The sequence below is a fragment of the Penicillium mononematosum genome (genome assembly GCF_028829835.1).
Source record: "Penicillium mononematosum strain IBT 11891 chromosome Unknown utg000002l:1.0-8112719.0:1.0-8118358.0, whole genome shotgun sequence".
Taxonomy (NCBI): domain Eukaryota; kingdom Fungi; phylum Ascomycota; class Eurotiomycetes; order Eurotiales; family Aspergillaceae; genus Penicillium; species Penicillium mononematosum.
Window position 1 is genome coordinate 5,251,148 of NW_026643272.1, and position 16,110 is coordinate 5,267,257.

At 49.7% G+C, this 16,110-nt stretch overlaps 8 protein-coding genes across 8 annotated transcripts; 2 read left to right on the top strand and 6 right to left on the bottom strand.

Moving 5' to 3' along the window:
• Positions 1 to 170: 170 nt before the first annotated feature.
• N7519_003811 (histone H2A.Z-specific chaperone CHZ1) lies at positions 171 to 674 on the bottom strand (the record flags this gene model as incomplete). Its single annotated transcript, XM_057290589.1, has 3 exons — positions 171 to 373; positions 476 to 485; positions 549 to 674. The coding sequence occupies 3 exons, from the start codon at positions 672 to 674 to the stop codon at positions 171 to 173; spliced, it is 339 nt and encodes a 112-aa protein (XP_057151791.1).
• A 440-nt stretch (positions 675 to 1,114) lies between these two features.
• N7519_003812 (OPT family oligopeptide transporter) lies at positions 1,115 to 3,484 on the bottom strand (the record flags this gene model as incomplete). The annotated part of the gene is made up of 1 exon (XM_057290590.1): positions 1,115 to 3,484. The coding sequence occupies one exon, from the start codon at positions 3,482 to 3,484 to the stop codon at positions 1,115 to 1,117; it is 2,370 nt and encodes a 789-aa protein (XP_057151792.1).
• Positions 3,485 to 4,854: 1,370 nt separating this feature from the next.
• Positions 4,855 to 6,760, top strand: hsp70 (molecular chaperone Hsp70; the record flags this gene model as incomplete). Its single annotated transcript, XM_057290591.1, is given in 3 exon segments — positions 4,855 to 4,974; positions 4,992 to 6,254; positions 6,266 to 6,760. The coding sequence occupies 3 exon segments, from the start codon at positions 4,855 to 4,857 to the stop codon at positions 6,758 to 6,760; spliced, it is 1,878 nt and encodes a 625-aa protein (XP_057151793.1).
• Positions 6,761 to 7,205: 445 nt separating this feature from the next.
• Positions 7,206 to 7,472, bottom strand: N7519_003814 (Non-classical export protein 1; the record flags this gene model as incomplete). The annotated part of the gene is made up of 2 exons (XM_057290592.1): positions 7,206 to 7,383; positions 7,450 to 7,472. The coding sequence occupies 2 exons, from the start codon at positions 7,470 to 7,472 to the stop codon at positions 7,206 to 7,208; spliced, it is 201 nt and encodes a 66-aa protein (XP_057151794.1).
• Position 7,473: 1 nt separating this feature from the next.
• On the top strand, positions 7,474 to 8,548 carry N7519_003815 (uncharacterized protein; the record flags this gene model as incomplete). The annotated part of the gene is made up of 3 exons (XM_057290593.1): positions 7,474 to 8,119; positions 8,195 to 8,287; positions 8,343 to 8,548. The coding sequence occupies 3 exons, from the start codon at positions 7,474 to 7,476 to the stop codon at positions 8,546 to 8,548; spliced, it is 945 nt and encodes a 314-aa protein (XP_057151795.1).
• A 517-nt stretch (positions 8,549 to 9,065) lies between these two features.
• N7519_003816 (WW domain-containing protein) lies at positions 9,066 to 9,838 on the bottom strand (the record flags this gene model as incomplete). Its single annotated transcript, XM_057290594.1, has 2 exons — positions 9,066 to 9,702; positions 9,753 to 9,838. The coding sequence occupies 2 exons, from the start codon at positions 9,836 to 9,838 to the stop codon at positions 9,066 to 9,068; spliced, it is 723 nt and encodes a 240-aa protein (XP_057151796.1).
• Positions 9,839 to 10,317: 479 nt separating this feature from the next.
• On the bottom strand, positions 10,318 to 13,350 carry N7519_003817 (WD repeat protein; the record flags this gene model as incomplete). Its single annotated transcript, XM_057290595.1, has 2 exons — positions 10,685 to 13,350; positions 10,318 to 10,572 (listed from the first exon to the last, which is right to left on the bottom strand). Exons 1-2 carry the CDS (start codon positions 13,322 to 13,324, stop codon positions 10,318 to 10,320), a joined length of 2,895 nt encoding a protein of 964 aa, XP_057151797.1. The 5' UTR covers positions 13,325 to 13,350.
• A 1,073-nt stretch (positions 13,351 to 14,423) lies between these two features.
• On the bottom strand, positions 14,424 to 15,492 carry pmp47 (putative peroxisomal membrane protein Pmp47; the record flags this gene model as incomplete). Its single annotated transcript, XM_057290596.1, has 3 exons — positions 14,424 to 14,539; positions 14,598 to 15,322; positions 15,377 to 15,492. 3 exons carry the CDS (start codon positions 15,490 to 15,492, stop codon positions 14,424 to 14,426), a joined length of 957 nt encoding a protein of 318 aa, XP_057151798.1.
• Between the last annotated feature and the right edge of the window lie 618 nt (positions 15,493 to 16,110).

A 16,110-nucleotide genomic window follows, 5' to 3' on the forward strand; every position in this document is an offset into this window, starting at 1 on the left:
AACGGGGTTAGGAACAAAGATCCGAAGAGATATTCATTGATTCATTGTCATCACACAATCGTGAGACATGTTATGGACACACGCGAAAGAAAAACATCGTGGAGACCGATCCGTGGCGCCTATCGTTCAAAGCAATTCCATGCCACCCGGAAGTTTTGTATTCATCGAGCTTAGTCGCGCATCTGATCATCATCGTTGGTCTCATTGTCCTCACGGCTCTGGTATTCTTCATCATCCTCCTCGTCATCCTCCATCTCATCGGTGGAGATCTTGGAGTAGTCAATGACCTTGCCGCGTGTGCGTCGGCCACCCTGGATGATGTTGCTCTGGTCGATGGGGTCGTTGAGGTTGTCTTGTGTGTCTTCATCCTCATCTAGGAACAGAACAGGTCAGTATGAAGTCAATTGATGGTCGTTCTGAAGCATGTGGCCATTCAGACATGGTTGCTTGGGTGATCGTTGGGGGGGGTACACACCATTGTCAGCCTAGTAACACGCGAGAAAGTTAGCATAAAAGAAATTGGTTGGGCGTGGAAATTGTAGACTCACGATCTCGTTCTCGCTCTCAGACTCGCTCTCCTCGTCCATGCTCATATCTTGCGTGGGGTCAGCCTTGCCCTTGCCCTTGGCGAAGGCTTCCTCGTTGGGGTTGAAAATAGTCGCCTGCTCAGCCATGATGAGGTCTATTTAGAGTGGATGGAGAATTGTAGGAAGGATGGTTGGTGGAAAGGGGGCAAGGGGAATTTAAAAGACGGTCTGCAAAGTAAGGTCTTCCCCCTCGAACCAAAACAACCTGCAAGGGCGATCTCACCGTCTGATTGGCTATCGCGTGTGATCAAACCCCGTGACAGATCTTGCCCTGAGTCACCAAGTACAGGTGCCAACTGGAAAGGAACTGAAAATGAATTGAAAGAAGTAAAGTAAGCAAATATATAAAATCTATCTAACTTGTTGTCTAGTTATAGGCAAGTGATTGCCCCAGGCCATCAGCAATATTACAACATACTAGGACCCTACCTTTGTCTGCATTTGTGAAGTGTGAAGAGGCAAATTTCATAAATTTCATATTATAACTCAAAATATCAGCTATTCCTTTACCGAATCATGAAAGTAAATCAGCTTTCAAGAGCAAAACATCTTTCCACGGACGTTGCATTATTGCCCCACCATTTTGGCATCGAAATTTGCTTGCCTGCTCCGAAAAAGAAGAAGACCAGCAACATGTTGAGATTAAATCCAGCATCAAACGCAGCAGCAAGCAGGTAATTGTACCGCTTCCAAACCTCGAAATGGCGGCGATAAGCCCAATACATTACAACATACCCACCAATAATGGCAGATGTGTAACCAGTACTGATGTTACCATAGAACATCGCCAGTCCTCCAAAAAAGATACTGACATTCCACAGGTCAATTCGAAGCCGAGGGAAGAATCGGTGGAAACAGAAGAGAATGGGAGGAATGACTGCCCCTATAAGGAATGACCAGGGAAGCACGGCCATTTCTGTCTCAGCAAAAAGCCTCTTTGGACCAAGCACAGCGTACTGAACTCCCATTGTGTTTGAAGTCCGCAAGGACTGCCCTGTCCATTGATTTAATGGGTCCGTTTTCTTGCCAGTCAAATAATCTCCTTTGGTGTCCATGATCCAACGAATGACGGCATAGTTGATTGGAACACCCATACAAGTGCCGAAAATTTGAGAGAAGAAAACCGTGCGGGGCGGAATGTGCATGTAGTGACCGATCTTTTGGTCCTGGAGCATATACTGTGCACGATACCAGGCGTCACCGGCGATAGATCCATAGACAGAAGGGCCACAGGGGTGTTGGTGGGCCTCTCCGGCTTTTGTATGGACCATGTAGCCGTACATGAGTTCGTTGAAAGAGCCCGTCTCAAGCTGATAGTTGGAAATGGCGTAAAGCCAAGCAAACGGGATGACCAGGACGGCAGCACTCGCAAGTGCCACAAACAACGTCCAGATCGGGATGAAGAGATGTCCGAGTGCAAGGAATACAATCAGAATGACAAAGGCTACGGAGAATAGAATAGCATACCACCACCATGGAATCTCTTTGTACTGTCTCTGGATAACGTTGAGGCGGTCGTGATACTGGTGATGAATGCTTTCACTCTTCGTGGATTTCTCTGCCTTGCGAGACGACCAGATCCTTCGGACATTCCCGGAAACCTGTGCGTATCCAAATGTCAAGATCCAAGTGACCGCTGCTGGAAGTTTGGCGTAGTCGAAAAATGTCGCCCATACATTTTGCAACCCCATATACATCGGCCCATACTCCTCATAAGCGGTCATGTTCAGGTGATAGTCTGGGGTGAGTACATCGAGGGTCGGGTAGGTTGTACCATTTCCCAGGAAAAGACTGTTTGACATGAGTCCGTGCTTGAAGGAACCTAGATTCCCCCACTTTGCTGCAGGAAGTAGGACCCAACAATTGAAAGCAAATGCCAAGAACAAGATGACCTGAGTCCAGTATGGGGTCGTCATGATAGAGGATCCATTCCAATTCACGTTTGACCAATCCAACGAGAGATTGAGGAAGCCCATGCCACCAATACCTGATCCCATGAAGTTGGCCACCGGATTGCGAGGTGTTACCCAGCATAGGAAGGCCAAAGATGAGGTGAACGGGAAAACATACTCTGGAAGGAATTGCCACATGGTCATCCCTAGAAGCGCAAAGAAGAACACCTTCATCTGGCGCCGAGCGAGAGCCGACGAGGTGTCTGTTCTGCGGAAAGTCTCGAACAATGTTGTCTGCATCAGAGCTTTGGGCCAGATGTACTCCGGGTCAGGCAAAAGGATTTCCCGAGCAAGAGCAGCAAAGGAGTAGCCAATCCATACGATCGAAAGCATGAAGAAGATTGCAACCGCCGGATTGACTCGTGTACCGTACCAAAGCTCTGCTAGGACGATGGGAGCATATCCCAGATTGTACGTAGCTCCAGAAGCCGCAGTCAGTGTGACCAAGACATGCTCCTTGATGCTCCATGGGGCCGGGTTCAGGCTAAAAGAAAAGCGAGTACCAGGTAGCCCAATCTTCCAGTCCGGAAGGACTCTGGCCATAAAGTGACCGGCATAGTGACAGGCTATTTGAACAAAGAAGATGGAGTATGGTGCCTTCGTTGTGCGGAAGTAACTCATCTGCGACAAAAAGGCTCCAGGGATAACGAAGATGATGGAGAGCACAAAGTAACGAAAGGTGATTGTCGGTAAGTTGGGGTCATCGGTCAGGTTGATCAGTTGTCTCACGGATAAGGGCAATGCAGCAATCTCGGGGTTATCGTGTGTCTCTTGTTCAATGGCGGCTGTTTCCCCCTTGAAATGGAGATTTTCTTCGTCCACTGCGGTCTCCGTCACATTTGGGCTTTTAGAAGAGAGTTCTACGCCCTCTGAGCCCATAGTCCCTTGATCTATTTTGATCTCAGATTGGTCCTCGGGCCTCTTACTCTTCAATGCAGTGAACATGTCGACGAGGATTCAGAAGAATCCAGAGGAATCCTAATAAGATGCGATAGCCCATGAAATATATTCTCTGAAAAGTAAACCTACTTTAAAAATGTGTCATGATGTGCGACTGGGGTAAATATTCGCAATCCTAAAGAGATAAAGAAGAAATTCCCGATTGGATAGGAAATGCCACCTGTGCATGTTACATCTACAAGGGTAAGGAGAAATGCTTAGCGCGGATGGCGCAAGGCTTCTTGGCCCAGCCTTTTTAAGGCTTAAGAAGAATAAGAAATATATGAGGAAACTGTAGTTTCTCCGGAGTAACTCCGATTTGTTTAGAACGGAATAGATTATAGATGTTACTACTCCATAACTTTGTACTCTGTACTCTGTACTCCGTAGGTAGGATGCAGATCAGACTCTTGGCAGGGGAATTAGAGGGTTCCAATGTTTACTATTTTATATAATATGCCTAGATGAGACACAGGTTCTTAAGTCTTTATTAAGTTCTTTATGTTGTATAAATATATAGCTATATCATTCAAGTTAATACCTTGATGAGACAAGAAGATAGTCTGGATTGACTTTTTAGAAAGTGTGAGATTTTTGGCATCCATAAATGTTACCTGCATAGGTGCCTACCTAGGTAAGATGATGAATATGATGGATGTAGAAAGAAAAGCTGAACTCGGCAAGCTGCCTAAGGCTTATAAACCTTAGGCAGCTACAATTATGTAATATGCCTGCATTTCCGGAAAAACTCCCATCCGGTGTTAGTCAGCTGATTTCCCTTTTAATTTTGAAATGGTCATGAACTCACTATGACGCATACATAATTGACCATACCATTACCAATAATACCTCCACCCCAAGACAACCCAAACGGTCTCCCATGGTGACCGGTATTCATCTTGTATTAATACCATACCTGACACCGCCTAAAGAGTCATCCCACTATTACATCATACAGCCCCGCCATAAAAAAAGCTGAGAACGTCAAAGAAGAATATGAATCGGAGTGAAAAAAAAAGAGGAATTGACATCGTCGATAAGGAATTTAGAGACAATCAAGGAAATTGTAGACTTGACGACTCCACTAGGCTCATCTGGAACCTACTAAAGTCTTGATGAAGGACGTAATGAGGTGGTTGCTGGGCCATCGAAGCTCATGGAATCTCATGGATCCCTATGGAAGCCTCCCTCTAGAAGCTTCTGGAGTAATACACCGCTCACTATATAGGAGCTTTTCTCAGCCCTCGTCCTTTTCCTCTTCTTCTTTCCTTCTCTCATCAAAATACCCTTTTACTCTTTGTACACTACCTACCCCCTTGAGTCACGAATCTCTTTCTACCTTTTCTTTTCTTTTTTAACGATTACACACATTCACCATGGCTCCCGCCGTCGGTATTGATCTGGGAACCACCTACTCCTGTGTGGGTGTCTTCCGTGATGACCGCATTGAAATCATTGCCAACGACCAGGGTAACCGCACCACCCCTCGTTCGTCGGTTTCACCGACACCGAGCGTCTCATCGGTGATGCCGCCAAGAACCAAGTCGCCATGAACCCCCACAACACTGTCTTCGATGCCAAGCGTCTCATTGGTCGTCGTTTTAACGACGCTGAGGTTCAGGCCGATATGAAGCACTGGCCTTTCAAGATCGTCGAGAAGGCTACCAAGCCCGTCATCGAGGTTGAGTTCAAGGGTGAGGCCAAGCAGTTCACCCCCGAGGAGATCTCTGCTATGATCCTCGTCAAGATGCGTGAGACCGCTGAGGCTTACCTCGGTGGCACCGTCAACAACGCTGTCATTACTGTCCCTGCCTACTTCAACGACTCTCAGCGTCAGGCTACCAAGGACGCCGGTCTCATTGCCGGTCTCAACGTCCTCCGTATCATTAACGAGCCCACCGCCGCTGCCATTGCCTACGGTCTTGACAAGAAGGTCGAGGGTGAGCGCAACGTTCTGATCTTCGATCTTGGTGGTGGTACTTTCGATGTTTCTCTCCTGACCATCGAGGAGGGTATCTTCGAAGTTAAGGCCACTGCTGGTGACACCCACTTGGGTGGTGAGGACTTCGACAACCGTCTGGTCAACCACTTCGTCAACGAGTTCAAGCGCAAGCACAAGAAGGATCTGACCACCAACGCCCGTGCTCTCCGTCGTCTCCGCACCGCTTGCGAGCGTGCCAAGCGCACCCTCTCTTCCGCTGCCCAGACCTCTATCGAGATCGACTCTCTCTTCGAGGGTGTCGACTTCTACACCTCCATCACCCGTGCCCGTTTCGAAGAGCTCTGCCAGGACCTCTTCCGCGGCACCATGGAGCCCGTGGAGCGTGTCCTCCGTGACGCCAAGATTGACAAGTCCTCCGTCCACGAGATCGTCCTTGTCGGTGGTTCCACCCGTATCCCCAAGATCCAGAAGCTCGTCTCCGACTTCTTCAACAAGGACGCCAACAAGTCCATCAACCCCGATGAGGCCGTTGCCTACGGTGCCGCTGTCCAGGCCGCTATCCTGTCCGGTGACCAGACTTCCAAGTCCACCAACGAGATCCTGCTTCTCGATGTCGCTCCTCTTTCCCTCGGTATTGAGACCGCTGGTGGTGTCATGACTCCTTTGATTAAGCGCAACACCACTATCCCCACCAAGAAGTCCGAGACCTTCTCTACCTACTCCGACAACCAGCCCGGTGTCCTGATCCAGGTCTTCGAGGGTGAGCGTGCTCGCACCAAGGACAACAACCTCCTCGGAAAGTTCGAGCTTACTGGCATTCCCCCGCTCCCCGTGGTGTTCCCCAGGTTGAGGTCACCTTCGATGTTGATGCCAACGGTATCATGAACGTCTCCGCTCTCGAGAAGGGTACCGGAAAGTCCAACAAGATTACTATCACCAACGACAAGGGCCGTCTCTCCAAGGAGGAGATCGAGCGCATGCTTTCCGAGGCTGAGAAGTACAAGGAGGAGGATGAGGCTGAGGCTGCCCGTATTCAGGCCAAGAACGGCCTTGAGTCCTACGCCTACTCCCTCAAGAACACTCTTTCTGAGGGCAAGCTCCAGATCTCCGACGATGACAAGAAGAAGGTCGAGGACAAGATCAGCGAGGTCATCGGCTGGCTCGACAGCAACCAGACTGCTGAGAAGGACGAGTACGAGTCCCAGCAGAAGGAGCTTGAGGCTGTTGCCAACCCCATCATCTCCGCTGCCTACGGCGGCCAGGCTCCCCCTGGCGCTGGTGCCCCCGAGGGTGCCCGCTCCGCTGACGAGGTCGAGGAGAAGCCCGAGGAGCTTGACTAAACGTTTCGCTCTGAATGATTCTTTATTATTTGCCATTTGGCACTCGTTTCCTTTCACGTCTTGTTTTACGAACTTATGGGGTATCAAGGTTTCCTTTTGCGCATGATTGCATAGATACAAGGTTATCTCTTTTCTAGGGAAAAAAAATCCTAGTGAATCAAAATTCTTTAATTCAAAACACTCTTCTGTACATTGTAGATCACAGAGAATTCAAACAGCCCACGTTCGGACCTTCAGGTTCTCCACACTTGAACTGAAACTATACAAGAATTGCAACTTCCCGGTGCCTAAGTATAGAGTGACCATTCCATCATTCCATGCTATTAGACCAACTTTTGTAGATATGTACAAATAGAATACGGAGTACAAGACTCAACAATCAATATTAGTTCTCGGCGAGAACCAAACCAAAACTCCAAATCGATGATATATCACAAGGTTCTGTTTAAACATCCTGGAAATCTCCGTTCCACCACCGCTGTAACCGATGGCCGCTCGTTTGTACGATGCTTCCGTATGTGATTTCTGATGCGCGGTCGGGGTGCTGTTCGCGCTGGTCACGGCGGATGCGGGTGAGGGCAGCAGAGACACCCATAGCCAGGGCGAAGAGGGGATCCGCGATCCTATTCAAATTAACGTTAGAATGATGTGTCTCTTGTCGGAAATGAACTTTTAGAAAGTCTTTGTACCTGGAGATAAGGTAGACAGGCATGATGCTCTGCGCCTTGGAAAACAAAGATGGTGGTTTCGGCGATTCAAGCTGCTCGATTCAAGGTACATCCAAGAGCCGGAGAGAAGAAACACATCACGTGATGCGGACACTGCTTGCTGATCGGTTCATGGCCCCCCCATGTCTTCCACAACAACACATCTCCGCCATGCACTTCTCGCTCTCCTCTCTTGTCCTGCTAGGGATCAGCAGTCTGGTATCTGCCAGCTCTTTGACAATCACCATTCCTGCCTCTAGTCCCCTCCCAAACCCGCATATCCTCCCCGCAACCAGCCATGCCACTCTCACTAGTCTCCCCTCTGGTGGGAAAGATCACATCCTGTCCGCATCACTGACCCGCTCGGCAACGTTTGTGTTCCATGATCTTCCATCCTCCGGTCCGGATGCTCAGCCTGAGTCCTACTTGCTCGATATCCGCTCTGCTGGCGACTACGTCTTCGCCCCCTACCGCGTTGATGTTGCGGCTGATGGATCAATTCTCGGTATCTGGGAGACTTTCCGCGGGAACCCGTGGGATAACCGTGGAGCAGAGAAATACATCGTGGATGTTGCTGGAAAGAAGCAGATTGATGTGGTTGTCGAGGCCAAGGTCCTGGGACGGAAGGTCTTTTATGAGCAGCGCGCGCAATGTGAGCTTCCCTTCTCCCGCAGATGCAACCTGCAGTAAATATCTTCAGTTGTGTTAACGATGGATTGAAACGCAGTCTCTCCGTTGAGTCTCGTCAAGAACCCAATGGTGTTACTTGCAGTTGTCGCGCTGGGTCTCATGTTTGTCATGCCCAAGCTCATGGAGAACAGTATGTCTCTTCCCCTTCATACTAACCGATCTTTGTGCCTAACCCTGTTGCCTAGTGGATCCCGAGATGCGCGCCGAATTCGAGCAACATTCTCGTTCCTCACCCATCACCGGCGCCACTTCCAATGCCATGGCTGGTGGCGGGTTTGATCTGGCCAGCTGGATGGCGGGCACTGGTGGTCCTAATCCCACGGCCAACAACGCGGCCCAGGCTGGTTCAACCGGTAGAGATACCAGTGGCCCTGCCCGGAGGCGCGGATAGAAGATAATTACTCCCTTACATTGACCGTTCTCGACATGGAATCATGTCATTGTTTCGTGGCTGATTGTATGATACAAAATTAACTGAAGCTGCCCATGGCTCATAAAGTTAGAGCCAATTGCCGATAAATGGCTAGAGCTGTTTAGGCGAAACAAAAGCAATGCCCCCAAATCCCTCCCGATACCAGAGCGCCTGCAAGTCCCTCGAGCTGTACACGGGCCTGTCCCTTATCCCGAAGTCCATCCTAGTAACAAACCAATGAGGAAAAAGAGCAGAACAATCAAATAAATCGAAACGCAACCAAGCTCAGAAGTCACCTCCTCCGAAGTCACCTCCGAAGTCATCACCACCACCACCATAATCATCACCGCCGCCGTAATCACCGCCGTCATGATGGTCATCAATAGCATCAGCAATCAGCATACCGCCAAGCAAACCACCACCAACACCCAGAGCAGCAGCACCGGCAGTTCCCATACCCCCACCTTGTCTGCGAGGCGGTTGCTGTGGGTAATATCTACCTCCGTATCCCGGTCCGGGGGGGTCCATATCCAAACTGGGGGCCATGTTGCGGAGGATAGCCTCCACCACCGTAGTATGCACCAGGGGGAGGACCTTGCTGGGCATACGAGGCGTACTGTTGCTGTGGCCGAGACGGCCTGCTGCTTGAGCTCGAACTCTTGCCCAGCAGCTTGCTGAAAAATCCACCCTTGCTGCGCTTCTTTTCCTGCTCAGGCATCGGGCTATGTGACGCTGGGCCCGCCGCATATCCGCCTGGGCCGGTGGATTGCGGCCGCGAGGCATCGTTGTAGTAGTCTGATGATGCGCCACGATCTTCCGGTCCGGCTCCGGTTCCTCGTATGCCAGCCCGAGCATCTTCCTCAGCTTGGAGCTTGGCGGCAAGTCGTGCGTCTTCGTCGATTGTGTAAGGGCTGGCGTTGCCTGGGCTATTATTTGTTGAAGGGTTATACGGGTTGTTCGATCCCATGGGTTGCTTCTTGTCTCCCACACCGGCTATTGCTGCTGGGTCGCCAGGCCCTGAATTGCTGTACGATGGCGGGAGAGAATCGGTTGGAAGACTGGCGTCACCGCGCGGTGGGGGAGCTTCAGGACGGTCCCATTGCGATTTGCCCGTGGCAAGGTCCACATAATACCTGGCTGATTGTCAGTATTTTGGACTTCGTTAAGATGGACAAATACATACCAAGTCTGGTATCGATCGTCATACTGCGCTTTCCATCCCTCAGGTACCGAGGGCGGCGGAGGCCCGGAAGGCGGGGCGAACGACATGATGTGACAGGTATGATTAGATTGAATATGTTGCAAGACTGAAAACTTGAATTGTGGCAATATTCAATTAGTTAGGTTCAGAGGAAAGGAAACAAGAGTGTGTGTACGTGGGAGAGTGAGAATGAGAGTGAGAATGAGAGATCATGCTTCTTCCATGGATATATACTCGGGAAGTCAGCGGGGAGTTGTGGCCTCAGGCACCTGAACTGCGCCGCCTCGGGAGGCGATGATGTCATGGGATATATATAAAGGCCATTTATAGTAACATCATATATTAACATCACATATTTACGGAGTACGGAGTAGAGGCTACCACGTTCAAGATCGTAGCCTATCGGTCATATTACTCTCATGTACACAAAAACATTATTGATGACTCTGTAACTGAATTTACTGTCCAAGTAAAAAGGAAACCCCAAATGAGAACTCCACACTTCAATGCTATGCTAAACACATCAATATCAAGAAATGTTGTCATATTAGACTATCTCTTTTTGGATGTTGGGGTCAATTTCTCCACTGGCCGGGAACCAATTATCATCCTCAAGAGCCTCTAGGAGCTCCTCAAGGTCAAACCGATGTCGGTTTGACGTCTCCGTCTCCGTGTCTGAGTCCAGGAGAGTCAGGTCAACATCTTCTGTGTTGCTGATTATCTGACGCGCCACCTTGCGAGCCTTCTTTTTGCTCCGAGATTTCTTTTTCGCTTTGTCTTCTTCTCCGGTCTTCTCCGTTCTCTCTTTTCTCCCCACGGTCCTCTTTCTCATCTCGATTCTCATCTCGGTTCTCATCTCGGTTCTCATCTCGGTTCTCATCTCGGTTCTCATCTTGGTTTTCTTCCCTTTTCACTTCCATTTTCTCGGCCTTTTTCTTCCTCTTCTTCGCCGGCCGGGATGAGCCAAGAGAAGACAAAGATATAGGGCCCTGGAAGAGGAACGTAGAAGGATCATTCTGCTCCTGGCGCTTTCTCTTGTGGAATCCTCGATTTCGTATTTCAGCGAGTTGTATTTGTCTTTCCACTTCTCGTCGCTGGTTCAGATCAAGGTCGGCACGATCTTCTGGTGGCGGTCCATCCAACTGTTGGCTCTGGTATTTCTTGAGCAAAGGAAAATCTCTAATTCGATCAGGAGAAATATCTCGCTTGACGTCCCTAGCCCACAAGGCAAAAGGCCCCGCGTAAGAGGGCCCTTGACCCATACCAAATGTTTCGTGCTTAACAACCTGGCCGGAGGAGACAAGCTGGTTTCCTGCAAGGACGCCACTATCGCTAGGCCTTTCGGGCTCTGGGGCGTGTTCGAACTCGAAAGTTGTTATGTTAGGGTCCGAACAAGGCCCCGACGATAGCACGTGCACGCCTCCTCCAGAACCCCCGACAAGGAGATGAGACTGATCTTCGGTGAAGGATGCGCACATGATCTCCTCATCAAAAGATGCGACATCCTCAAGAAGGACATCTTCAGGTGACCGGCGAATATCCCATCGTTTGAGAACACCATCGGACGCACCGGTGTAGAATTGGTCCATGGACGAACCCCACAGAGCTACCCTGACGCCCACGTCTGCCGTCTCCCGGGTCCTTTGGTGATCAATTGGGTTAAGCGGGGCCTTATGGCGAAGTTCGTGAAGAATTGCATCACCCTTGCGACTATCCCAAACATAGGTTTTGCCATCCGTGCAACTAGCGGTGACATATGTGCCGTTCGAATCCATTGGACAGAAACTGACCTCATTGACATCTAACGCCGGACAGGAGAATTCCATCACAGACGGCACGCGTTTTTGGAGGTCGCAATTAAGGCTGAACACTCTCACAATTGATTTCGTGGTAACGCCGATACCTTTAATCCGTGCATTGTGAGGATCTTCAGGACTGGCCGTTGCAAAAATGGGCAGCGAAGAGTGCCACTTAATGTCAAAGACATTATGTGAAGTAGAAGCCATCCTGATGGTTTCAAATGCAGATTCACGGGCTCGCCACAAGCCTAGGTGACCTTTGTATATTGGATCCTCCCCTGGTTCGGCCAGACCTCCAGCTAAGAATTCCAGAGTCGACGGAGTATGTCCCCAGGCCAGGGCCGTTGACGAGAACTCAAAATTGGACTTATACCGTGCATCGCGGTCGAGGGGAAGGAGAGTCGATGTCAAGTTTTCCGGATCCCGTGTGTCCCAGACCAAGATTGATTCTGTCCCTGTGGCCAATATATCCGGATTGAATTTCGAGACTGACATCACTGCCACTCGGGACTCATGCTGCAAGGTATGAGTGCAGGATACGTTGCGGATTGATTCCACGTCCCAGATCTTGACGGTTTTGTCAAAACTGGCGGTGTAGAGTCGGTTACCAATCCACTGCATATTATTGACGCTCATGAAAAGCCGTGGGTCATCAACTGGTGACGTTGTTGGACGTGGAATCCAATGGTCCGGAATTTCCTTTAGACGATTGCGCTGAAGATCACCTAAAAGAAGATTATTGGCCTTGTTATACTGCATATTATGTTCGTCTGATTTAGCTGCGGCGCCTGCCGCAAACTGAGTGCCATCAGGCGACCAAGCCAGAACAAGCAGATCGCCCGAAGCACCTTGCCATGATTTCCAAGGTCTTAGATCCGAGACCACATCAGTGACGATGGGGCGATGATTTCCGCCTCCAAGCTCGCGGCTGTACAGCAGCTTTTGGACATTTGCACGACGTGGTGTGACACGACGCGGCTCCTGTGGAGAAGATGACCCGACTGTGTCCGGAATAGCTTCGACAATTGTGCCTGGCTCTTCCGATTCCAGGGGATCATTCACCCAAGGATTGGCGTAATAGTTGGTTGGTTGGACTCTATTTCGACTAGAACGACGAATGGAACTTTGCTCGGCGGTCGGTGATATCGACCGCGAATGAGGGGATCTGGATGCAGATGGCATGGCATCCGGTGGGTAAGAGAAGTGCTGTTTTGACTTAGGAGCAACTACCTCATCGTTCCTACTGGCATTTGAGATTGCCACGCTCTCCCTAAGAGTCCGTTGGCGCTCGCGATGATTCGGAGAGATGCTATGTGAGGAAGAAGTGGAGACAGAAACTGATTGGGGAGACGGACGTCGGGAAGGAGCGCGGGAGGAAGCGCGCGAAGAAGCGCGACGGGAAACCCGGATTGGGCTGCCAGAGGAAGGAGCGACAGAGTGGGAAGGAGAAGGTCGAGTGACATGGCTGCCACTTGATGAACGAGTGAGTCGAGGTGATATTTGGCGAGGTGAGGCTTCACTGGGCTGGACTTCAGGCTGTGGAGTCTGCCAGGCATCTCGGACCTCGTCTCTTGTACGGCTAGAGGTTGCCGGAGTTGACAAATTCTCTGATAGAGAAGAGACCCTAGAATACTGCAGTAGCAAACGCAGAGTCTCACGTTGAATATCTGGGTTTTCCGGAATGCTTCGGGCTGACAGACCAGGGAATGCAGGGACTATACCCCGGCCATTAATACTGGAAAAGCCGTGAGACATTTTAGTGCCACAGCTGATGTTCTGAGCTAGGCAAAAAGAAAAAGAGAAAGGTCAGATATGAAGAGCATAAGGAAGAAGAGCTCTCTTACCTGTGTAACTTGGTTGATATTGATTTGGGCTCGCTCACGTCTGGTGTCGGACGATAGCAAAGTGAGAAAGACATAACATCGGCCCCCCAGCTCTCACTTTGTTCACACTGAACCTGAGGTTTCCGTTATTGCCTTTCCAACATACCGATCCCTTAAATCTGTTTCTGTTCCTTTCTGTAACAGAAGCAAGCCTATGTCTTTGGATGGTCTTGCTAGGAAAGAAATTATCCCGGTATAGCCTTGGTAGCCCTAATAGAGCTGACCTAGGCAATACAGCCGTTCAGGATATTGTCTCTAGAGGGGTATAAACGACAATAGCTGTAATGAGCGCAGATCTTCCAAGCCAGGGGTATGAGAGTCACAAAGGCGATGCGACAATGCGACAATTCGACAATTCGACAATTCGAAGGTGGAGAGGCACGCTTGGATCTGTCAGGCATTAGGAGTTATCCCACCTAAAAGGACCGAGAGAAGCATACCTGGGAGAAATACGTGTAGAAGGTAAAAGAGGTATTGAGAAACAGAGGAGCAGGGGAATGGCAAACTGAACCCAGACTTTGCAGAAGACACAGGAAGTGTGGAGAAATGGAGAAATGGAGCAGAATCGCGTCAAGAACATCAAGAACGCGATAACGCGGGTATGAGCGACGATGGGCGGTGAACCCAACGTTAAGGCGGTCAGGTCTGAAGTATGGTAACTTTTTTTATGATTAAAAAGGAGTATAAGAAATAAAGAAATAAGAATGAATTCCAAATAGCTAAACTACATATGTACATATTTGCAGAACACCTGGGTATCGCTTTAAAAGAGCTCTCGGGGCTCCCAGGAGCTCCCCAAGAACTTCGAACTTTCACCCAAGTCAATTCTCTATAGTGGGCAAGTGAAAGTCAGCCCGTACGCTCTCATTCCGAGCACTTGAACAAAATTGAGCATCCGAGCCCTGTCTCTCCAAGGAACGTGACCATTGGAGTTATCACATAGGTCTAGTAGACTGGGGATCATTTCCTGTCTATTTAGCGATGCGGCCCTTTCTACGGGCAGACGCCATCATATCATATAGCACATCTTTAAACGCAAAAAGGAATGCAGCAGTGATGGCGCTCTGAGTGACCTTGGGCCCAATACCTTATTGAAGATATGTCAGTGAATAGAAACCCGGTGTAACTTCCAAATATTTTCTTACCCTTGTAGAGTCCCTTCCAGCCTTCTTCCTGGATGATCCTCTTCAGGCTTCCGTTCAAGCTCTCCTTGGGGCCCTCCTTGCTGGCTACATGCGCTCGGCTCTTGATGGTGATATATGGGTAGGTGAGGCTGGTGGCCATAATCTTTCCCAGTGCGCCCAAATAAAACGCATCCTTCGGCGTCATACGCCGGCGGCGCTCTACCACGTTTTTCAATTGCTCGAAAATGGTGTATTGCAGAATTGGGTTGATCACCAGGACCAATGCTGGGAGGACGCCGGCAAATAGGGCCTTGGGGCCCTCCTGCCGGAGCAGGTCCATTAGGGTGCTGAGGGTGGATGCCTTTGGTTTCTTGGCACCAGGCAGTGTTTCCTCCGCCTCAGACTTACGAGCAGTCATGCGAGTGTTGATGACCCAGATTGGGTTGGTAATCAGCACCGTGGCGCTCCCTGCAATGGCACCAGCAATCATAGACTCCACCGTCGTGAGCTTTTTCGAGGCTCGGCCTCCCTGGATGGCGGCCTTCTCAAAGACCGCACGCGTGAATTCATACCAATAATAGTACACAAAATTGGTAACGCTGATTCCAAACAGCGCTGATTCCAAGCCGGAATATAGTCCCGAGATACCTTCTCTCTGTACAATGCGGCGTACGGCATCAAGGGTGGTTGAGTGTGCACGCTTCGACTCGACTTGTGCTCTTGTCGACAAAGTGATCAGAGGGTATCTGGAGTGGGTATGGGGTTAGCGGCAGCGATGGGGAAAACGCGGGGAAGCATACGTCAAAACCATCGAGAGAACCCCTCCTCCTGCGCCTGCCAGCGCGTGTGCGATGTTATCGCTCTGCTGAACAGCAGTAGATGCTGCCTTGCTCTGTTCGGCTCCTGGTTGAGACATGATGGGAAGAGCTGGATTATTGAACTGTGTTCAGGTGTAAGGTATAACCTGTAAAGGGCGGAAGAAGATGAAATATTTCAGGAGGTAAAGAACGTTTAAAACATTAAGATCATCGAGATGATTTGTCGGCTTGAAGGGGGGATGGGATGTTCATGACGTTTTGCCGAAAGTGCTGTGTGCCTCGGCAACTCCACTGCATTCCGAAACGCCCATAGCGCAGATACACCTTGTACAAGATTATCTGATGGATTTATGGAGGTCCTCGGTACCTGCATCCTAATAAAGTGACCTTAAAATGTGTCACGTTCGAATAACCCGAAATTGGTAATATCCCGAACTACCTAGGTATCCTCGTTATATGTGTCAACGATCTATTATATTGGAGTCGGCGCCTGTGACTTGCATGTGATTATATATCTTCCTAGACGTCCTGATAGGGGATCCGAATATGTATACGTTTATATTTGACTCGGGGAATCTACATAGTACAACGAACTGGTTTACCGAAAAAGAAGATACAAAGTAGCCCCGTGTGAGGCAGTATGCCTCGAGGCGTCGCAAGGTTCTCGCTATTAGTCCATTCACAAGTGAGAAATCCAACCTACAGAAAAAAAAAAG